Below are 24,313 nucleotides of genomic sequence, written 5' to 3'. Positions count from 1 at the left end.
CTATCTTTAGATGTGGGAAACTTGTGGCAATCATCTCTCATCACAGTGCGGCACACTCCTGAATCACATAAAAGCACATATGGTCTCCCTTGGACCAGTAAAGTAATATGGGGCATGCTATCAGCCATTTTGCAGATATCCACTAAATCCAACATCTCATCCACCACTTGTGGCTCTTCCTCTCCATTTTATGCACTTGGCTGCGCTCTGTCTAGTCATTGCTGTTTCCCTTTTTCAGGACAGTTTCTGCTGAAATGTCCTGGCTTGCCACATGACCAACAGCCTATGTCTGAAAACTTTCCTCTTCCCCTTCCTCTGGGGAAGCCTCTACCTCTTCCTCGTCCCCTGTTGTCCCAGCTTGGACCTTCCATATAAAACACATCTGCATCTCCTCCCCCATAATCATCACAGCTGTCTGCCACAAACGCATCAGCTTTCTTTTCTCTGGTCTTCTTTTTGTTCTGTCACTTTTTTTGCATGTATGACCTGATCCATAAATTGAAGAAGAGTGGATGTGGGGAGGAGAACAAAATGTTTAGTCATCCACTCTTTAATTTCAGGTCTCATGCCAGACAGCAAAACATTTTTCAGGGCCATCCTCCAACTGCATCCTGTGGTATCTCACTATTTCCCATAAACACCTGTTCAAAATGAGTTCTAAATTCTGTGACAGTTTCTCTCTTTTTGTGTGGTTTGGCATATTTTAGCATAGTCAGCGAGTGATTCTTTCACATAGGGCCTCCCATTCGTTTGCTCCACTCATACGGTGCAGAGATTAATGAGTGGAGAAAGTAGCCTCCACCAGGCGTGGATGGGGCAGGTGTCACAGGGGTCGGTGACTCCCCTCCCGCTGCTCCAGCTAACCACACTTTTACAGTGGTGGTTGTGGGTCCGTCCTGTTTTCGACCTTTATTTTTAGCTTTTTCTTTTAATTTGTTCACCAGCATTTGGCACTGAGGGACAGACAATTTTCCCAAAAACCCATATTTTCTTTTCCAATGTTTTAGGTATCGACATGAACCAGGGCGTTGTTGCTCCATAAATTTACGACTCCCCTCCCCATCCATTGTACCATTCACATTTCCCATTTTATTAATATATTTGTCCTTAATGAACGTCCGAGTTTGTCTATTTCAACAGTCAGTAACCTTTGTTGACACCGTTAGGTTCCCTGTTACCCTGCTGCTTCAACAACATTCCAAACATTTTTCTGTCACACACACACACACACAAACACATTAGGTCTTGGGGGGTGGTAGCACTGAGTGGCATCTGGTGGGCGGGGCTCTTTGGGTATGTAGGCTGCCCAGAGGGCCGCACTCCCAGTTCTACAGGTTTGGCTGCCCCTCAATTTTAATCGCTCACTATTAGAAAATATTGAAGAGCCAGAGGGGCGAGGGTAGGAGTCTTTCCTCACCCCTGTTACCTGGTTGCTGCCCGGGGCGGGAGGGGCCAGGAGGATGAGCAGTTGATATGTTATCCTGTGGTTTGAGGTCATCTATTTCCACAGTTGTGTTGTCTGCGATTGTCGCTACTTGTGCTTGTTTTTGTTTGTTTGTGTTTGTTTTTTCACTGCTTGTCTGCTTTCAGGTGCTCCTGGTGGCGCTAAGGCTCAGAGGCTGTGGATTGTCGTCTGTTTTGTTTTTACAGGTGTAGCAGCTGGTTGCCTGGTTTTTGTTTCTATTTCTGTTCTTTTTCTTCTTCTTTGCTCTTCGTCTTTCCCTGTCCCCCGGTCCGGTTCGGCACTATTACACAGTTGATGGGCATCAAGGGGAGCTTAACATTCATAAAGCTTCCCTTGGCAAAGCAAATCTGTTTGGCATAAACGGTATTCAGATTACAATTCTGCTGCCATAATGCTGGACAGGACAAGGGGAAAAAAATATTACATTAACCTTGCATCTAGAAAAAAAAGGTAAAAAAAAAAAAAAAAGTAACCAAAAAGCAAGTCATCTGATTGTGTTCTTTCTTTTTTTTTTTAACCTGATCTTAACATTTGTTTTCTCATTACATTGTAGAGACACATTGTAGTGGTTCTTCTAAAGAAAACAGTCCACAGAGACTGTGGATTATCCAGAGTAATTTTGTTCTGGAAAGAGTGTCTATTGTCTAATCCCACAGGTGTAACCTTTTAGTTTTAATCTGAAAACCTAAAGATACCACAGGCTATATATTTGTTTTTCAAATTTTTTTTCTGATCCTTTGGTCATTCTTTCTCCTATCTGTCCTTCTCAGAATAAAGTGGTGACTGTTGATGATGTAAAGGTCAAACTACAGGTCAGTGTGTAAATTAGTTCTTGTGAGAAATTGATGTGCATTCAGTATAGCAGCATGTTATCAGGATACTGGCTGATTTTCTCTTGGGCACTGGTATTGTAACTGCAAATAATAGTCAAGTGGAACCAGGCCAGTTTGTTTTTTGTTTCAGATTTGGGACACAGCGGGGCAGGAACGGTTCAGAAGTGTGACACATGCATATTACAGAGATGCACACGGTGAGATTAAAAGCATCAAAACTTTTGTCATAGACAAATATACTCTGTATCCAGGAAATGGACTTTAATTGAGAGATTTGTCACATTTTTTACAAAATGTACATTATTAGATTTATGTATGTTTTTATTGCTTCTATTCCCAAAGCTTTGCTCCTTTTGTATGACATAACCAGCAAATCATCCTTTGACAACATTAGGGTAAGTGTGGGATTTGTCTACAACTTGTAAATAATGAGAAAGTAGATGGTAAAAAGAAATGTAACTAAAGACAGCAGACAAAAGCATTTGTTTTAATTGCATTTATAAATATACCTATAAAGCCCTAATGAAAGCTCTAATACCTATTTATTAGGGCTGTCAGAAACTAATATTTCTTATATAATAGATATTGTCTTTGTCTTGGGATCTCTCTCATTGGCTGGAGCCTGGAGCATGCACTGGATGCACTGTATTGACAACCAGGAGTCAGACAATCCTATTGTAATAGAATTAGAATTAAATGTACCAAGAGTTGAAACAATCAGATAATAATCAGAAAACAGTATGGTAATGATGAAAGATTCCCAACCCATTCTGTCTGTGGGAGGAGTGATTTGAAAGCCCTGTAATGAAAGATGATTTTCAAAAATATTCAGCTTCTTTGGAATTCTAATAAATAAATCTATAAAGATGGGTTAATGTTTAGATAAATGTAAATCTTTCTTTTGGAAGGACTTCTTGAACTTATTTATTTGGTCAATTCTGAGAGTTAATAATGCACATATCTGTGTCACAGTTAACCATATGTGTGCATGTGTGTCTGTCTCTTTTGATCCAGGCATGGTTAACAGAGGTCCATGAGTATGCACAGAGTGATGTAGTCATCATGTTGCTGGGCAACAAGGTAAGAGGGAATTGTCTGGGAAGCTTAATATCTGAAAGAAGACTGTCTCTTATAGAGAAAGTCAGACAATAAAGGGGCAAGTCTGTGGTCCACTGTTATAATAGCATACAGATTCCCATTGTTGTAGTGCATGTCAGGTTTAAAAACATGACAAGTGTCCAAAATACTTCAGAACACCAGTCCTCAAATCTATGGCTGATATCACAGTGGCAACGTCAATCTTTTATGTGTAGATTTTGATATCATACAGCTGAAGGACACTTTGTGGTTTGACTGATCTGCAGGCTGCTTTGACAGGAGTGACGCCCTTCAAATGATTTTATTTGCTAATCTAACGTGTACCTAAAACATTAGTGAGAATGTAAAAGAGCTGGGCCTGAAATCTTTTAGTCCATGGAGAAAAAAGTTCTGTGTGCTGTTAGTCACAATGTTTCTTTTTACAAGATCTTTGTGACTTAGATGATTTTTGTGGTCCTTTTAGCAACTTCTTTTGCTAATAAGTTAAATGACCATTAGTTAGTTCATCAGGAGGTAATTTATTTTTTCTCTCCACCATCTTGTTATTGCCCTACCCTGTACTTCCCTACCCCCTCCATTTCACTGTCTCCTTCTGCACTTCTCTACCCCCTCTACTACACTTTCTCTTTCTGTACTTCCCTCTGTCTGCTCTCTGTTTCTACACTGTCATCCCTGTCACCTCTGACAGAGCCTGACTAGTGGTTTTCCTTCTATGTAGCTTATTGTTAGCTTTGATGTTAGCTGCATTGTTATATCTTCATTTGGATAAAAGCATCTGCCAAATGCATAAACATGAACAGAGAATCTTAGGTGCTACTATAACTTACTAGTGCTAGCTTTGTTATCTCAAGTGTTAATGGTCAGACAGACAGATAGCAAAGCAACAGCTAAATATTAACATTGTTCACTGAGCTTCTTGTTACAAATATTATGCCAAGATTAGCAGATACATTCTCTTTGCCAATTCCTGGTGTAACCACGATCTGTCTCTTGTAAATGATTGATGTGAGTGCTCAATTTAGCTGCTAAAGCCTGTCAGACATTAAGGGAGCAGCTAGCCATGTAGCAATGGTAAAAAGAGAATTGTTAACCTTTATCAAAATGCATCTTAATTTAAGTTTAGATTTTTTTAATTTAGTTTAGAAAAGGAATTAACTTTGAAAATCTTTTGAGAAATAGGTAGTTTTGTAACAAACCAAAGTGGAACCCATATTTCCCACTGCAAAAATGTAACAACCAATTGTAAATTGTTAATATCTTGGAGTGGACAACTTAGAGGCATCTTTCCCTTTTTATTTTACTCTTGTTCAAACTAGACTTTGACTACTCAGATGGAATGCATTTATTTCATTGGACCAAGTCAATACTTCAGTCCTAATCTAAAAATACAGTGTACTTCTTTCAGTCTGACATGAGCAGCGAACGAGCGATTAGGAGAGATGAAGGAGAACGACTGGCCAGAGTGAGTATTTCACTCGTTGTACAAACAGAATTGATGCTACTACTGATGTCTACTCTCTTCTTCACTGTTGTTTGTTCTGCTTCCAATCTTCAGGAATATTCAGTTCCTTTCATGGAGACAAGTGCCAAAACGGGAGTCAATGTAGAGCTGGCCTTCACAGCAGTAGCCAAGTATGATACCCTCTGCTCACAACAACCTTTTACAATTTTTTTTTTTGGGGGGGGGGGGGGTCAATAGTTGAAAAAAAACGCATGCTAAAGTGCCCTCTTGGTTGCCAAAATGTGTGCTAAACTGCCCTCAAGTGCCTTCTTGGGTGCCAAAACGTGTGCTCAAGTGCCCTTTACACTGGTGAGGACTCAATATATGTGCTCTTTTTTTTTTCTTTCTGCCCCTGCCCTTCAAAAAGGTGCATGCCACTAATATTCATCAGGGCTCTCAAGTTTTCAACGCAGGAAAGAGTGAGAGGCCCCTGGGCGGGCCAGTTGGACGGGTCACAGGATGGACTCTTTCATTAATAATATTATAATTAGTGTTGCTGTTATTAATAACTCCTCTGCTCAGACTCATGGGAGACGTGCTTGTTTCCTGCCGTTTCCATAGCAATAGCGGTGTGTCAGAGAAATTTATATTATTTTTTTTTCAGTATGAGAAATACAATGTGTGGTGGGAGTGCGTGACAAAAGACTGAAAAGCGTGACTGTCACGCTCAATGCATGAGACTTAAGAGCCCTGATATTAATTTATACAGTAGCTACATAAAACTGTTTGACTAAAACTATCAACTTATATTTTACTCATCCAGAAATAATCTGTAATTATCAAGCAAATTTATGACAGGTTCAATGCCTTTAGAGAGCTGTTCCATTATATCAACACAAATTTCCTACCTTTTTACCGCAATTAAAGTGTTTTTCTTCGATTTTACATAAAAATAATCTATTCATTGCATCAGTAACTTTTAAGTGTTCACCAAATAATACATCATTCTGTCAAAATTGTAATAAGCTCTCAGCTCTTTTCACCTGCTCTGAGATCAGTTTATACAACCTTTGGCAAAAATTGTTGGAATCATCACTTTTGGGTGATGCTGAATCAGCTATTTCATTTAGGGGGAAAAACGAAAATCAGATATGACATAAAACTATTTAATTTAGCAGTTACTATTCCGGCTTTGTAAAACATAACAGAAGTCTGCTGTAGTGGAGGAACAATATATGGAATCATCAACCAAACAAATAACTATTATTTTTTTGTTGAACCTTCTCTGGCTTTTATTGCACCTTAAATTTTTTGATGCATGTCGTGAAAAACAATATTTTTCATCAGTCAGGTTCCAACTTTCTTTTGTAGCAGTTGACAGATCAGCTTTGTGGTATGGAGCCTTCTCATAGACCTTTTTTGTTTTTGACTATCCACCAGAATTTTCAATCAAATCGAGATCCTGACAGTTTGCTGGTTATGTCACTGAATTGATTTGTGTTTTGAATAAAAGATTCATGGCTCTTTGCTCTGTGGAAAGATGCCTTATTATCCCAAAAAATGCCATCTCCCCTGGTCCTTCAGCCAACATCAACCCCATATCATCAATGATTGTGGAAATTTGCTTGTTTCCTTTAGGCAGTCATGTTTTTATATATATAATTGAACCTGAATCAAATAAAACTTCTGGCATCATCTCTATGTCCAATGCAAATTGGTGATTCATCACTGAATATCACAGTCATCCAATCACCCACAGTCCATAGTGGTTGTTACGAATAACATAAGCCAGTCTTTGCTGTTGTTGTTGTTTATTGCCTTGTGAAACACACGGTCAAGCCGGTTAAACTGTAAACAAATAAATTTACAATATTTGACATAGTATTTTATAACATTCCAATAAACACATCCTTAAACCATACATCTTAAATTTCACTGTAAACATATGAGCATATCACAGCCAAAATTGAGTCTTCTTCAACCCACATTTTACAATATTATAAGTCACACATAATTTACTCTGAACACATCATAGTACAATCTGTTTGGTGCAATAAACAAGTGCTAGCATATAGCTAACGAGCCGCCAATGTACAGACCTCGTGGAAACTGCTGGTATATTTCAGTAGCTTAATGCTTGTCTGCCAAACAACCTATGTATGAAAATCATATTTCCCGAATGTTTACAATGTTCAAAAGGAACTTACCACGTTGGGCAATATCTCAGAAGGTACATTAACATATTCCTTCGTTTTATGTAGCTGGTATGCTTCCTTTAATGACGGCGAACAAGTTCCCGTTTCTTCTCGTTTTATTTTCCTAACAAAATCACTTCCGGTTTTCGTCAAAACCCAAATCGACGTCATATAAACAAAATATATAGACCCTCCCTGAAGAAGTGGAAAGAGTGAACGCAACATCCCGGCCCCGATGACCTCACTGAATGGTCATCCAAGTAAATTAGTGAACGACTAGCTAGACAAAGTAACAAACTGTAATGACTAGTAATAATAACCTTGGTATACTACACCAGCAGACCTTGAAACCCCACCTCGTTACTTACAGAAATAAACAATGCTGAGCGTACTTATGATAATGACTAACAGTTTGTAGTAATCTCGAACATGAAGTCAGCTTAAAGTCATTGTAACAGCTACGCGAAGAACACAAGCTGAAAGTATGTTAGTCTACTCGTCCATATTTCCTTCCAGCAAGCATATCTTGTGTATGGGGCGGGTATAAGTACCTGCATGTGTCTTTACTTGTACTGAACGTACCAATCCATCAGTTCCAACATTGACATCAGTGACCAAACCAAGGGGCCATTGACTGCGAGGCGTGGATTCATTCAGGACTAGTACAAGATCACCAACCTGATAGTTTCTGGAATGGTGAAACCACCTCTGCCTTTGCTGCAGTGTAGGCAAATACTCCTTCACCCAGCGAGTCCAAAAAATGTCCACCATATACTGGACTTGACGCCAGCGTCGACGATACAGATCCTGTTTCACAAAGCGGCCAGGAGGTGGAGGGCACTCAGGTCTCAACAGAAGCAAATCGTTAGGGAGTCAAAGGCTGATCATCTCTTGGGTCCTCGGACAGAAAAGAGTTGTCAATCCTTCATCATCTAAAGTCTGTTGTCTTGCAAGACTCATGAGAATTGAGCGCACCGTACGGATTTGCCTCTCCCATACACCTCCCATGTGTGAGGCTGCAGGGGGATTAAAATTCCATTGCGTTTCTCGTTGGAGCAGATGTTCTGCGATACTTTGCTGGTTCCATTCATTTAGAGCCTTCTGCAATTCATGACGAGCACCGACAAAGTTTGTCCCATTATCCGAGCGGATTAATTGCGGTGTCCCACGACGAGCCATGAATCGCTAAAGAGCATTTATGAATGATTCTGAGTCCAAACTGTGTGCTACCTCCAAGTGAATGGCTCTGGTTGTTAGGCAAGTGAATAAGCAGCCATATCTCTTCACTTCACTGCGTCCTCTTTTGATGCTAATGGGACCAAAATAATCTACTCCAACGCTGGTGAAAGGTGGTTGACTCGGAGTCACACGATCAACGGGTAGGTTGGCCATGTACTGCGTATTGATTGGAGCTCTTTGTCTTTTGCAAGGTACACACTGTGCCAGGACTCGTTTCACTGCGACACGACCACCGACTATCCAAAAGGATTGCCTAATCTCAGCAAGTACCCTTTCAGTTCCAGAATGACCCGTGAGTTTGTGGAAGTGCCATATGATAAGTTTGCTGATCTGATGCTCTTGTGGCAAAATCACTGGTTGTTTCGCTGCTTCGGATATCGGAGCATTGGTGAGCCTGCCTCCCACACGGAGTAGTCCATCACTGAAACATACTGGGGCTAACTTTCTCAAGCCTTCATCTTTCAGCAGACGAGTGAACTGGGAGCGTTGAACGTAGTCAATAATGGCAATCTCCGCCAGCTTCATGTCATTCAGTGTTATAGGTGCACATAGTCTGTGTTCTTCAGAAGAATATCCTTTGCTCGTAGGATCAGAACAATAGCTCGTTTGAGTTTGTACCAGGAGGAATACTTCTGGATAAAACAATCAATTGCTGATTGGGTAGTGACTATGGAAGAGACTGCGTATGTCTGACTCGACTTTTTTACTTCTGCTTCCGGCGGTAAGCTTCCAAGCTCTGGCTGGCGAGGCCAAAACTCTTCCTCCTTCCAAAGGAAAGCAGGGCCTTTAAGCCAGCGCTCACTGCTTGCAAGCTCTTCAGCAGACAATCCCCTAGAAACATCATCTGCAGGGTTCAATTCTGACCACACATGCTTCCATTGCGAGACTGTTGAGATTTCACGGATCTGCGAAATTCTGTTTGCAACAAATGTTTGGTACCTTTTATCTTCATTTCTTATATAATGCAGCACAATAGTGCTATCAGTCCAAAAGACAGAATCCAAGAGGGATAAGCTCAAAGCTTTCACGGATTTTCTGATCGATCTGTACCGCTACTACTGCGGCTGCCAGTTCTAGTCTTGGAATGGTGCTTGGTTTGACAGGAGCCAGCCTGTTCCTCGAGAGGATGATGTTACAGTAGATGTCATTGTTGCTAACGAGCCTGAGATAGCAAACAGCACCATATCCCAACTCGGAAGCATCACTGAAGTGATGGAGTTGCATGGTGACTGAGGGGTCAGTGTAGCTCTTAGGCCTGAGACATCGAGGCACTCGCAGCCGGCAGAGTTTTGGCAGGTCATCCAACCACCGGCCCCATTGCTCGCCAATCTCACTTAAAATGGTTTTATCCCAGCCTAGCTTCATGCGACATAGTGCCTGAAACAGTGCCTTACCCCTTAAAATGAATGGGCCAACTAATCCCAAGGGGTCATAGATTGAGCTTATTGTGCTTAGCATGCCTCTTTTGTGTTGGGCTTGTCTTTGACCTTGACGATGAAGATGATGCAGTCGCTTGTTATGTCCCATAACACCCCCAGAGCCCTCTCTAACGACGGATCTTGATCCAGATCCAAAGATGGTGCTCTATTTGCATGCTCCTCCTCTGGAATAGACTCCAGGACCTCAGTAGCATTGCTGGTCCATTTGGTCAACCGGAACCCTCCTCGATTCAGCAGGTCGGTCAGCTGCGCTGCCAAACGGATGGCTTTCTGAGGTGAATCAGAGGATTTCAGGCAGTCATCCACAGAGAAGTTTCGTTCAACAGTAGAGACAGTGTCTGCATCATACAGATGTGCATGGTCTGATGCGCACTTCCTTAATGCAAAACTTGCTGCACTTGGAGACCACACTCCTCCAAAGAGGTGGGACGTCATGCGGTAAGTAACTACCTCATTATTAGGATCATGGTCCTTCCACCACAGGAAACGCAGGACATCTCTGTGGTCTGTAGTGACACATATCTGATCAAACATACCTTCAATGTCTGCCATTATAGCAACGGGCCCTTGTCGGAAGCGAATCAACACAGTTATTAGTTTGTTTGTCAGATCAGGTCCCTGGTGGACGACGTCATTAAGAGACACGCCGTCATACTTAGCTGCGCAGTCAAAGAAAACACGTACCTTTCCAGGCTTGCATGGATGAATCATTGGGTGATGTGGGAGGTACCAGATCTTGCCATCTCTGCGGTCAGATGACGAAGCTGAGACCTCTTCTGCATTTAACTTTGTCAATGGTCGACTTCATCGCCTCCACATATTTCTCTTTCAGGTCTGCGTTCTTCCTTAGTCTGCATTCAATTCAATTCAATTCAATTTTATTTATATAGCGCCAGATTACAACAATTGTCATCTCAAGGCACTTAAGTAATATAGTCTAATTCAAGCCAATTGGAATTCAATTCATTGTAATCATAATCCAATTAATTCATATAGAGCCAATTCAACAAATTAATATCCTAGCTAAGGAAACCAACAGATTGCACCGAAACTGGTCTTCAGTCCAATCTCCCGTCCTGAGTGTGCCTGTGGCGACTGTGGAAAGGAACGACTCCCTTTTAACAGGAAGAAACCTCTGGCAGAACCAGACTCAGGAAGGGTGGCCATCCGCCTCGACCAGCTGGGGTTTGAGAAGACAGAAAAGAGGGAAAAGAGTGGGGAAAAACACCATAACGCCATTCAAAGGATATCTGTTGGAACAGGGAAACATACGTTAATAACCACAATAATGTCACATGTACATAAAATCAATTGTGAAATTAAACAGGGGGGAAAAAGAGAGCAAAGTGAGGAAAGGTGTGACAGATGAGGTCCCCCAGCAGTCTAAGCCTATAGCAGCTTAACTATGGGATGTTTCAGGATTACCTGAGCCATCCCTAACTATAAGCTTTATCGAAAAGGAAAGTTTTAAGCCTAATCTTAAAAGTGGAAAGGTGTCTGCTTCCCGGACATTTACTGGCAGCTTATTCCACAAGAGAGAGGCCTGATAACTGAAGGCTCTGCCTCCCATTCTACTTTTAGAAACTCTGGGAACAACAAGTAAACCTGCAGTTTGGGAGCGAAGTGCTCTGTTAGGAAAATATCTTACAATTAGATCTTTAAGATATGATGGAGCTCGGTCATTAAGAACTTTATATGTGAGAAGAAGAATCTTAAATTCTATTCTGAATTTAACAGGGAGCCAATGAAGAGAAGCTAAAACTGGAGAAACATGATCTCTCCCGTTAGTTCTCATCAGAACTCTGGCTGCAGCATTTTGGATCAGCTGGAGGCTTTTCAGAGAATATGTGGGACAGCCCAATAATAAGGAATTACAGTAGTCCAATCTTGAAGTAACAAATGCATGAACTAGTTTCTCTGCATCACCCTGAGACAGGATGTTCCTGATTTTAGCAATATTACGAAGGTGAAAGAAGGCAGTCCTAGAAACCAGTTTTATATGTGCGTCAAATGATAAATTCTGGTCAAAAATAACTCCAAGGTTCCTCACTGTAGAACTAGAAGCCAAGGAAATACCATCTAGAGTAACTATATAACTAGACCATTTCTCCCTGAAGTGCTCAGGTCCAAAGAGAACAACTTCAGTTTTGTCTGAATTTAAAAGCAGTCTGTCTTTAAGACAGGCTTGTAGTCTGACCAACCTGTTGGTTTCATCTGGTTTCATAGATAAGTACAGCTGAGTATCATCAGCATAACAATGGAAGTTTATGCCATGCTGTCTGATAATGTTACCTAATGGAAGCATGTATAAAGTAAAAAGAATTGGTCCAAGCATAGAACCCTGAGGAACTCCATGACATACTCCAATGTGTGAGGAAGATTCTTCATTTACAAGAACAACCTGGAATGTATGAGATAAATATGACTTAAACCAGCCTAATGCAGTTCCTTTAATCCCAATAACATGTTCAAGTCTCTGTAACAGAATGCTGTGATCGATCGTATCAAATGCAGCACTGAGATCCAACAGGACAAGCACAGAAACAAGTCCGCTATCAGAAGCTAACAGGAGATCATTGGTAACTTTCACCAGTGCTGTTTCTGTGCTATGATGCACTCTGAATCCTGACTGAAACTCTTCAAGCAGATTATTTCTATGTAAATGATCACAAAGTTGAACTGCAACTATTTTTTCAAGAACTTTAGACAAAAAAGGGAGATTGGATATAGGTCGATAATTAGCCAACACTTCTGAATCAAGAGTAGGTTTTTTAAGTAAAGGTTTAATTACAGCAACCTTAAAAGTCTGAGGTACATATCCTATCAACAAAGACCGATTGATCAAATCCAATATGGAAGTGTCAATTAAGGGGAAAACCTCCTTGAACAGTCTGGGTGGGATTGGGTCTAACATACAAGTTGATGGTTTAGAAGAGACTATTGCTGTTGTTAGCTCAAAGATCAACTGGACAGAAGCTGTCAATTCAGGTTCGAAAGATACTTCTAAAGCTGCTCTACTTGATGATACATCAGTGATAATAATGGGAAGGATTCCATTAATCTTCTCTCTGATAGAAACAATTTCATTGATGAAGAATCTCATGAAATCATCACTGCTGAGAGTTAAAGGAATACATGGCTCAACAGAGCTCGGACTCTTTGTCAGCCTGGCAACAGTGCTGAAAAGAAACCTGGGATTACTCTTATTCTCTTCTATCAATAATGAATAATAAGCAGTTCTAGCTTTACGAAGTGCTTTCTTATACGTTATTAAACTATCTTTCCAGACTAATTGAGACTCTTCTAAATTTGAGGAACACCACTGTCTCTCCAGCTTTCTTGCAGTCTGCTTTAACGCACGCAGCTGTGAATTATACCAAGGAGCCAACCTCTTCTGACTGATTACCTTCCTTTTCAGAGGGGCAACATTGTCCAGTGTTGTACGCATTGAAGCTATAGTGCTGTCAACAAGAGAGTCAAGTTCTACTGGAGTAAAATTTAGGTAGCCGTCCTCTGTCATATCAGCACATGGCAGTGAAGAAAAGGATGATGAAATCAACTCTTTAAATCTGGTTACAGCATTCTCTGACAGACACCTTCTATATGTAGAATTCTTCTCAGAAACCTTGTAGTCAAGTAATGTAAATTCAAAAGTTATTAAAAAATGGTCAGACAAGACAGGGTTATGAGGGAACACTGTTAACTGTTCACTCTCAATGCCATAAGTCAGCACAAGGTCAAGGGTGTGATTAAGGCAGTGAGTAGGTCTGTGAACACTTTGAGAAAATCCAATGGAGTCTAATATAGAATTAAAGTTAATATTTAGGCTGTCATTTTCAACATCTACATGAATATTAAAGTCACCCACTACAATGACTTTATCTGTACTCAGCACTAACTGGGATAAAAACTCTGAGAATTCAGACAGAAACTCAGAATAAGGGCCAGGTGGACGATACACAACAACAAACACAAGAGGTTTTTGTGATTTCCACTTTGGGTGGGAAAAACTGAGAATCAGAGATTCAAAAGAGCTAAAACTAATTTTGGGTCTAGGTCTGATTAGTAACCCTGATCTGAAGATAGCTGCCACTCCTCCTCCTCTACCTGTGGTTCGAGGAACGTGAAAATTTAAATAATCAGAGGGAGTTGATTCATTAATGCTAACATGATCCTCCTGCTGCAGCCAGGTTTCTGTAAAACAAAATATATCAATATGATGATCACAAATCAAATCATTCACTAAAAGAGACTTCGAAGGGAGAGATCTAATATTCAGCAAACCACATTTAATAGTTTGATGTTTTTGTTCAGTTAAAATTTTTGTTTTAAATTTTTTTTGCACAAGAGGATTTGCTCCTTTTGTGTTTTTTGATTGAGGGGGGGGCAGCATCAGGTGGGAAGCCGCAGAGAAGTGTGTAAGACTACAACTCTGCATCCTGGTCTCAACCCTGGGATGTCATGTTTTTGGATGACTAATAAATTCGTCCATATTTCTAGAAATGAGAGCCGCTCCTTCCAAAGTGGGATGGATGCCGTCTCTCCTCATCAGACCAGGTTTTCTCCAGAAAGATTGCCAATTATCTATGTAGCCCACGTTGTTTGCTGGACACCATCTAGACAACCAGCGATTGAATGAGGACATGCGGCTAAACATGTCATCACTGGTTAGATTTGGCAGGGGTCCAGAGAAAACTACGGAGTCCGACATTGTTTTGGCAAAATTACACACCGATGCAACATTAATTTTAGTGACCTCCGATTGGCGTAACCGGGTGTCATTACCGCCGACGTGAATAACTATTTTACCGTATTTACGCTTATCCTTAGCCAGCAGTTTTAAATAGGATTCTATGTCGCCCGCTCTGGCCCCTGGAATGCATTTGACTATGGTCGCTGGTGTCGCTAATGCCACGTTTCTGACTATAGAGCTGCCAATTACCAGGGTTTTGTCCTCAGCGGGTGTGTCGCTGAGTGGAGAAAATCTATTAGAAACGTGGACAGGTTGATGGTGAACCACGGGCTTGACTTTAGGACTATGACTCCTCTTCCTGACAGTCACCCAGCCACTCTTAAGTCCCGGCTGCTCGGGATCTGCTCGGGGACGACTAACAGAGCTAGCTACGCTAGGTGGCTCCGCACTGACTAAAGGGGCCTGGCTCGCTATCGGGTGGTTTTCAACAGTGCAGAGCCGAGCTTCCAATTCAGATAACCTTGCCTCCAAAACTACAAAAAGACTACATTTGTTACATGTACCATTACCACTAAAGGAGGCAGAGGAGTAACTAAACATCTGACACACGGAGCAGGTGAAAGCAGGAGATAGAGGAAGAGAACTGGTAGCCATGCTAAGCTAGTACATTCCAGTAGTCGTAGTCTGTGTGTTGCTAAGTTGATATTGTTTGGTAATTTCACTGTTTCTTTCTTAAAATTTATCTCTAAACTATAGTGTGAGCCTTCTTTGGAGTATGAATTTTCCCCACGGTTTAATTACTTTGTGGTCATTGATTGATAGATTGTTCTCGTGTGTGGGATCATCAAGTTTCCAAAACCTTTCTACCTGAGTTTGCAGGCTCTGATCAGACTTGAGGAAGTAGGCCTTGGCATTTCTTCCTTCCTTGTGATTAATTGGTCCATTTATGGCCCATCCAAGCACTGTTCTGGTAGCATATGGGTCATTATCTCCTCCTACACGATATTCTTCAGCTCTGAGAAGACGTGGTGCATCTTGTCCAATGACAAGGTGCACATCGTTGGAGTTGACGCTGGGAATCGGGATGTCTGCTAAGTGATCCCATCTGGCCGTCTCATCAGGTGTGGCTAGACAACTAAGTCCTATGTTTAACTTATTTAGTGTTCTCACACCATTAAGCGTGTACATGCTGCCATCGTGCAGAGAGTCTATCTCCAGGTCTACACTTCGAGTAAATATTCCTTCTCGGCTGCCTCCTACAGTGTCAAGGTCTAACCTTGCAGGCTTGCCTTTGACCTTGAGTTTCTTGGTGAGTTCTTCTGACACTAAACTAGTGTTGGCTCCTGGATCGAGTAAGGCATATGTGACAGAACTGATGCTGCTAGCCTTGCCTATAACCACCACAGGAACAATAGGTATGCAAACTTTACCATTTCCAGCTCCAGCAAATCCACAAGTGACAGTAGGTGATCTGGTAGGTTGTGTTTGTTGGGTAGTTTTACTGTCATCGGTGGCGTCCTGGCTTGCTGTAGTATTCTGTTTGCTAGTGTGGTTAGGATGCAACCATTTGTTGTTTCTGTCCACAGCCAGGCACATTACATACCCAATTACGTGTGCAGACCTCGACGTTGTGCCCCATCATGAAACAGTGGCACAGGTTTTTCTCCTGAACGAACACAAGACGCTCTGGCACAGTCAGTGATCGGAAGGCTGGGCACTGGTTCAAGAAGTGGCGTTCTGAGCATTTCAGACACTTTAGATTAGCTAGCTGCTTGGTACGTGTAGACTTGTGCTCCTGAACTGCAGCTGCCTTAACACTTGTGGGGTAGTTTTGACAAGGTTTTTTGAACGCCTTTGTAGGCGATGTAAAGTTGCTTGGCTTCTCCTGTTTCTTATAGCTAACTAACCCACCAAAGACTGGATCAGACCTCTTTTCTGCCTCCGTCTCTACGAAACTGACAACATCATCAAGTTTTGGTAGACGTTCTTCTTTAGTGATTTCATAGTTCTTATTTAACCACTTGGCCCTGAGGTCTGATGGTAGCTTGCCAATGATCTCGACCAATGTTCCTCACACTTCATGGCAGCAAGTGTATCCTCTCAGTTGGTCTGCGAAGTCTCTGAGTTGCACATTGTCTCTTATCTCCTTAAAGTTCAAAACCTTTCCAACCCAAGCTTGTGAGATGGAATGAGGATTTCCGAATCTTGTTCTTAGCCACTCAAGTGCTTCCTTAAATCCTGCACTAGGATTGGGGTTGTATAAGCAGTGACTTATGGCATCTCGAGCCTTTCCTTCAGTGTACTGGTGTAGACGAGTTAATTTCTCTTCTGCAGCAACTGATTCCTTGTCCACCATTGTGGTGAAAAGCCTCATGAACTTCCAATACTGGAGGGGGTCACCATTAAACTTGACCATATCTGTTGGTGGGAGCCTAAGAGAGTCCACTTGGACTTGATACTGCTGCCTTGAAAACTCTAGCAGTTGTGATATTGAATCCCCAGATATTGGTGACAGTGACGGTTGTGTCATTGCCGGGATCCTGCCAGCTCTCGGTGTAGAATAGAAGTCTGCAGTTAGGGCTTGCTTCTTTTGTTCATTGTGTAGCATCTGTGCATCTAGTTCGGCCTTGTGATGCATTCGCTGGAGTTCCAGTTCAAACTCCTCTTTGTTGCGTCGAAGCAGCAGTTAGAAGTCTTCCTGTTCCTTCTTTCGCAGAGCTTGTAGCATTTCGAGCTCTACTGACGCAGAATTTTCATCATTTGGGTCAGCTTGAAGTTCACTGACTAAATCATGTTGGTTTGTGACGTCCAACTTGTCATCACCATCTGGATGATCATCAACTCCATGTTCCACTTCATGCAGCCAGGCTAGAGCCTCGTGACACACATCATGAACGCTCATCAAGATAAGCTTCTCATAGGCATCAGACTCTTCTTCGTCAATGTCATCAGTAAGTCTATCATGATAACATCTGTGTGCCTCTTGAAGCTGTATGAGGGCTAGGTCGAGGCTTTCCAATGCTGTTTTCAACTCTTCAGGCTTGTTTTCTCTTATTTTTACATTCACGGCCGCTATCATCTTGGTTACGGCTGCTTTAGCTTGTCCTCGCCTCCTTTTCAGTGTTATAAGGTCCTTTTCTCCTGCTGAATCTTTGGCTTCAGACATGATTGCCATTCGTGTTTAACTTTTATTGCCTTGTGAAACACACGGTCAAGCCGGTTAAACTGTAAGCAAATAAATTTACAATATTTGACATAGTATTTTATAACATTCCAATAAACATCCTTAAACCATACATCTTAAATTTCACTGTAAACATATGAGCATATCACAGCCAAAATTGAGTCTTCTTCAACCCACATTTTACAATATTATAAGTCACACATAATTTACTCTGAACACATCATAGTACAATCTGTTTGGTGCAATAAACAAGTGCTAGCATATAGCTAACGAGCCGCCAATGTACAGACCTCGTGGAAACTGCTGGTATATTTCAGTAGCTTAATGCTTGTCTGCCAAACAACCTATGTATGAAAATCATATTTCCCGAATGTTTACAATGTTCAAAAGGAACTTACCACGTTGGGCAATATCTCAGAAGGTACATTAACATATTCCTTCGTTTTATGTAGCTGGTATGCTTCCTTTAATGACGGCGAACAAGTTCCCGTTTCTTCTCGTTTTATTTTCCTAACAAAATCACTTCCGGTTTTCGTCAAAACCCAAATCGACATCATATAAACAAAATATATAGACCCTCCCTGAAGGAGTGGAAAGAGTGAACGCAACAGTGGTTTATATTTGTCTCCTTTGGATGAATATCCCACTTCCTTCAGATGGCTGTTAACACTCCTATTTACACTCATTTGACGTCTTCCTTAGACCTGTATGTCTCCCTTTTACAATCTATCCATTTTGTTCGTACTTGCTCCAAATTTTAGATACTGCTGACTGGGAACAACTAAACAACTTTTGCCACAATAGTTATAAACAACCTTCTGGTTGGGGGGCCTGATAACTGAAGAGGGGCCTGATAACTGAAGACTCTGCCTCCCATTCTACTTTTAGAAATTCTGGGAACAACAAGTAAACCTGCAGTTTGGGAGCGAAGTGCTCTGTTAGGAAAATATCTTACAATGAGATCTTTAAAATATGATGGAGCTTGGTCATTAAGAGCTTTATATGTGAGGAGGAGAATCTTAAATTCTATTCTGAATTTAACAGGGAGCCAATGAAGAGAAGCTAAAACTGGAGAAACATGATCTCTCCTGTTAGTTCTCATCAGAACTCTGGCTGCAGCATTTTGGATCAGCTGGAGGCTTTTCAGAGAATATGTGGGACAGCCCAATAATAAGGAATTACAGTAGTCCAATCTTGAAGTAACAAATGCATGAACTAGTTTCTCTGCATCACCCTGAGACAGGATGTTCCTGATTTTAGCAATATTACGAAAGTGAAAGAAGGCAGTCCTAGAAACCAGTTTTATATGTGCGTCAAATGATAAATTCTGGTCAAAAATAACTCCAAGGTTCATTGTTCTCTTCTAAGATCTCAGCTGTCTGATTGTTTTCTTCAGGGAACTGAAGCACCGGGCCGTGCAGCACCCCAATGCACCCAAGTTCCAGATCCATGAATATATTGAGGCACAGAAGGAGAAGACGGGCTGCTGCAGCTACTTTTAAATCTCATGTCTGAACACCTCCTCCTAAAACATCAGGTGAACAGACTGTCTGAAACACACTGAGAGCTACTGAGTGGGAGGAACTCACTGCTGCCCCCAAAATATTGTGCTGCCAATAGTTCAAGATGAAAAGCCAAAAGTGCATCCATCAGTGGAGTCAGAGGAGAATGAAACAAGTCATTAACGCACACAACCCTCAGTTTTCTTTGCCAAGAACAGAATCTTCAAACCCGTAAGACATTATGATAGGCAACTGGTGATTTCTCTTATAACTTTTCATTTGAACAAATGATCATTTTTGAAAATCTATGTCAGAATATAGTGTTATGCTTTTTATTTCCAGGAGAAGAAAAACAAGAAGTACTAGATTCAAGTTTTTGTATTAGGAATGTGGACATGAGCAAACAGCTAAACCTGAACAAAGGTCAAATATATGCCTGCCAAACGCTCTGAAGCTCACTTATTAACACCAATGTTTAACACGCACATAATTCCAAACAAAAAAGTCAAACAAAATTATAACATGACTTTAAGTCTACAGCCACACTAGTCGCTTTGGAAGGATGGGAAATTTTAACACCAACATGATAACATGATCACAGTGACACTGCAAACATATGGATGAATGTAGGTTACTGTAGGAACTGGATCACAGAGTCAGAGATGTCCCTGTCAGTGAAATGAAAATTGCTCAACTCATGCATGTTCCAAAAAAAATGTTTAATAGCTTCCAGATTTGCTCTGGAACTCTACACATGTGCTGCAGTAGGGTTTCTGCCACTGGACCTTCTCACACAAAGACTTTATATAGAATACCATAACACAAATGAAGCTCACTTTTTTGGGCTTTTTGCAAAATTTTACAAGTCTCGAACCTCAGTGCATTAGGAATTCATAATAGAGCTGTTTTACAGAAGTCTCCTTTATAATGGTGGTCTATGTGGACAATGCTTTTTGTAATGTTTTTTTCAAATGTACTATTTTTGCAAATCTTTTATTGTTCCTATGTGTATAAAAATGCAAAAGGAAAAAGCAAAGAACGAACACAAACCAGGTTGTTTCTGTGACACTAAAGATTTTTTTAGTTGAATAAAACACACAAAAATCACATGTCCAGGCAATTAAACATTCAAATTTCTTATTTAAAAAAATCTTTATGTAGTGTGTACTTTATGTACACATGTCAGTCTTTTCAGTCTCACTATTAGAAAATAACTGAACTTACATCATGCTCAAAACATTACACTTTTCTTTTATATGCAGACATGAAAAAAGGTGCTCCCGGTTTTATGGATCACAGCATTATAGGAAATCATGTTGTCTGTAGCAGGTCTTAAAATGAGGTCAATACAACTTCAGGTGAAGAGCAACATACGACATATTAAGCTGTGCCATAAAATTTTTTTTAAAAACATGCAGAAACAGTTATTGAAACGTCCATCCTAACAATTTCCATCGGAATTAAGTGATGGACTTGATTAAGGTGCAAGTGTGAGCATCTCTAAAAGCAGATGTTTACAGTTTGCTGGTCTGGATATCTACACAAGGCAAAGGCAGGGGTTATATGGGCATTTCCAAACAATTTGGAGTCCATCATTCTTCAGAAAAAAATATAACTCATAAATGGAAAACGTTCAAGAGCTACATCTCAGACTCTCCAGGCCTCAGTTAGCATGTTAAACATTAAAGTTTATGACAGCACATCTAGAAAAAAACTTGTTGCAAAATGCAGGAGAAATGCTCTTCTCTTTTAAAATAACATGGCAGCACAGCTTAGGTTTGCAAAGTTACACCTGAAAACACAAGACCTCTGGAGCGATGTCCTTTGAACAGATGAGACCAAAGTGGAGATATTTGATCAAAACTCACTGCGCCAAATTTGGCAAAAAGCAAACACAGCATATCAGCCCAAACACATCAAACCAACTGTAAAGCACAGTGGTGGAGGGCTGATAATTGTTTTTCAGCCATTTTACCTGGGTACTTTGCAGTCATTGGGTACATAGCATAGATATAGCACAGATAGATATAGCATTCTCAAGTCAAATGTGAGGCCATCTATCTGACAACATAATTTTGGTTGAAATTGAATCATTCAACAGGACAATTATCCCAAACACAGCAGCAAATCTACAACAGAATGTCTGAAAAAGAAAAGAATCAAGGTGTTTCAAGTGTCCAGTCAAAATCCAGACCTCAACCTGACTGAAATGCTGTGGTGGAAACTTTTTTAAAGAAGCGTGGGGCCTAAAATCTCTCCACAACTATGTGCAAGACTGATAACATCATACAGAAAATGATAACTTCACAATATTGCTGCTAAAAGTGGGTTCCACAAGCTGATGAATCATGGGAATTTTGGTTTAGTCTCTATATTATAAATAATGACAATATAAAATGGCACGTGTTGCGGTTCCTCTCAGGTTGTATTTACGTCATTTTAAGACCTGGTAAGGACCACTTTATTTTCTTATTATGTCCTTATGCATAAAACCTCAGAACTGAAAGTGGGTGTACTTTCATTTTTGTGACTGATATCAATGCCTTTCTGTATCGGCTGCTTGCCTTACATACACATCAGACTGGAAGAGGTCTATATATTTTTTATTGTAATTTATCACCAAATCATCGCTAACTGAAGAACTAAGATGTTACATAGACAAGACATTTGCCAAAAAACCCAGAAGGTTAAAGGAGTTTGGATCTGCATTGAAAAATCAGGGCTGCTGCAAACTTATGTGTCGTGGAACAGATCCAGACAAAGACTGTGTTGTGGATACAATTAGTCAATGAACAAAAGTGCTGTCTGTTTGTGACTTGAACTGCTTCATTCTTGGCATGCTGTTCTTGATAAGTGACACTAAGCTGCTGCTGAAAGCTAACTGACTTAAGAAATGCTCCGGTCTGCAACTGGCGAAGTAAGACAACTATGCTTCTGTTGTGGACATGCATAGGAATGCAGCCGTAAAAAAAAGTGTCTTTAAAAATGATTGCTACTAAATACAAGTACAGTCACTTGACAACAATCTATGATTTGATCTCTTACTGTCAGTTATTTAGGGAACATTTGTGTACATACTGTGTTTGGCACCTGATTTGGAGCATGATAACATGCTCACTACGATTCAAAATATGTCATTTGCATTGATGGCCTGATTCTGAAATCACAGTATAGCTCAGCTGCATGTAAGCTAAACTGCACGTACCTTATCTGTGTGCAAGTCCCTTCAGAGTGTACATGCTATATTTGCATCAAGAAAAATACAAAAATCTAGTAACATTTTAACTCAATGCTCAGGGTTAAATTTTGTTTTAAGAATCAGTGATCTGTCATATAACTCCACATCAACACATTAAAGCTACATTCATTTTCTTTCTTCCTTTGGTTCGTTTTGTTTTGTTTTGTTTTCACCATCTTTGGGGTCACTTATCTTAACAGAGATATGCAGCCAGGTTTTATGCAATGTTCACCAGCTATTTTATAACTTTGAATCTATTCTATTGGAGGTGGACAGAGCACACACTGTGGTTTCAGCGTAAGGTTTCTGTCAAAAAATGCATTTCAGCAACACAGTAAGTCTGTAAAGCAGAAAGCCAAAACAATGAGCTGAAAGATGCTAAAACCTTTCACTGAGATCAGGTGATCTGCAGAGTTGGCTGGAACAGCTTCGATCTTTGGATTTTATATGTTCATTTACCTAACGATAACATCAAAGTATTGATTAATGCAACTTTAAATAAATTGTTTTGTTAACACAGCAGCTTTGTGATACTGTATCACAAGCAAGTTTATGCTTTTTTTCTTTCCTGTATTACAATGATATGCAAACACTCTTTGGCAATTATTTCGTATTGGTTTGTGCTTGTGCGAATGCTCTGGCCCAATGTGGACAATTCAGGTCTGATGTGGTTTATCATTCATGTGATTCAGATTGTGGCCAGTAGACTCTGCGTATACTGAGTAGGATTTTATTGTTTTTGACCATGATGCCAAAAGTTGTGTTTGATGTGATGTATGCTGCAAAAAAAATTAAATGATTTTCAACCAATCTGCAGTTTTTGGTGTGTGACAAAAAAGTGAAGAAGACAGAAGATGATGGTGCGTTGTAACCAGTCAGATTTCCTCTAAACAACCGATCGCACAGTTGAACCGAGCAGAGAGACAGTTTGGATAAGATGTTTAAAATGTGGCAAGTTTAATCCATTTTTGTGATTAATCAACCCAGCTTAATAGACAGGGGCAACATCAAATATAGGGTTAACAAGCACAGTTGGAAAAGTCTATATAGATAAAAGTGATCTATATAGATCACTTTTATCTAGTCACAAAACTTCCTGTTGGCAAACTGAGCCTTCAAGATAAAAGCACCAGACATCTGTTTAGACTTCAATGTCATGCAATTCATTTAAACTCAGGAGTGATCAGCCATCCATTTCCTATAACCGCTTAATCCTATTTAGGGTCATGGGGAGGTGGGGGTGGAGCCTATCCCAGCTGTCGTTGGACTAGAGGCTAGGTACACTCTGGGCAGGTCGCCAGTCCATCACAGGGTCACATAGACAAAAACAAGACACAACCATGCACACGCCCTCCTAGGGACAACCTAACATGCACGTTTTTGTATGGTGGGAGGGAGTCAGAGTACCTGGAGAGAACCCACGCGTACACAGGGAAAACATTCAAACTCCATGTAGAAAGGCCCCAGCCGTCACCTCTTACCACCACACCACTGTGCAGCCCTCAGGAGTGATCAGCCTTCTCAAAATATTATTGTTTCAACAGACAAAGCACAACTTTTCAACACACTTAAATTCCTTAAATTTACCTCGTTACCTCATCAGGAAGCATAATGTGCTGGTTAAATGGAAGATATCTGTTGGTAGACTGGGACATTTCCTGAAACATTTGGAAACTCTTATGTGTCTTGTTCCGTTTTCATCTGTACACTTGTTGAGCTGATCACAGTGCTCAGATATCATATAAACTACAGGTGGTTGGGTAGTAAATTAAAAGCTGGAAACTGTAGTGCCTTTTTATTTGACTGAGAAATATTCAGACTTTAAATTGTGGTAATTACTGGCACAAAAGTTACTGAACATAATATCCATATGGTTAATATTTACTGGCATTGTAAATCTAACTTGTTGCTATAAATACGCTAGTTTTCATGCATCAGAGTTTTATTACGCTCAGGTGTATCCCTCAGGCTGAGTGGGATAAAATA

General features: G+C 40.6%; 1 protein-coding gene across 1 annotated transcript in view; it reads left to right on the top strand.

The window, feature by feature from the left end:
- LOC140278849 (ras-related protein Rab-37-like) overlaps nt 1-23,128 on the top strand; it is a 29,645-nt gene extending 6,517 nt beyond the window's left edge. Inside the window, exons 3-9 of the mRNA XM_072373944.1 lie at nt 2,236-2,277; nt 2,429-2,495; nt 2,641-2,693; nt 3,313-3,378; nt 4,802-4,858; nt 4,952-5,028; nt 18,984-23,128. Coding sequence (XP_072230045.1) covers nt 2,236-2,277; nt 2,429-2,495; nt 2,641-2,693; nt 3,313-3,378; nt 4,802-4,858; nt 4,952-5,028; nt 18,984-19,089 — 468 coding nt within the window. The 3' untranslated portion in view covers nt 19,090-23,128. The remainder of the gene's footprint in view (nt 1-2,235; nt 2,278-2,428; nt 2,496-2,640; nt 2,694-3,312; nt 3,379-4,801; nt 4,859-4,951; nt 5,029-18,983) is intronic.
- Nucleotides 23,129-24,313: the final 1,185 nt, after the last annotated feature.

This window comes from Leuresthes tenuis, unplaced genomic scaffold, assembly GCF_036924035.1.
Source record: "Leuresthes tenuis unplaced genomic scaffold, fLeuTen1.0.hap1 SCAF_20, whole genome shotgun sequence".
Taxonomy (NCBI): domain Eukaryota; kingdom Metazoa; phylum Chordata; class Actinopteri; order Atheriniformes; family Atherinopsidae; genus Leuresthes; species Leuresthes tenuis.
The sequence above is the reverse complement of the archived record's forward strand: the minus strand, read 5'-3'. Positions and strand labels throughout refer to the sequence as shown.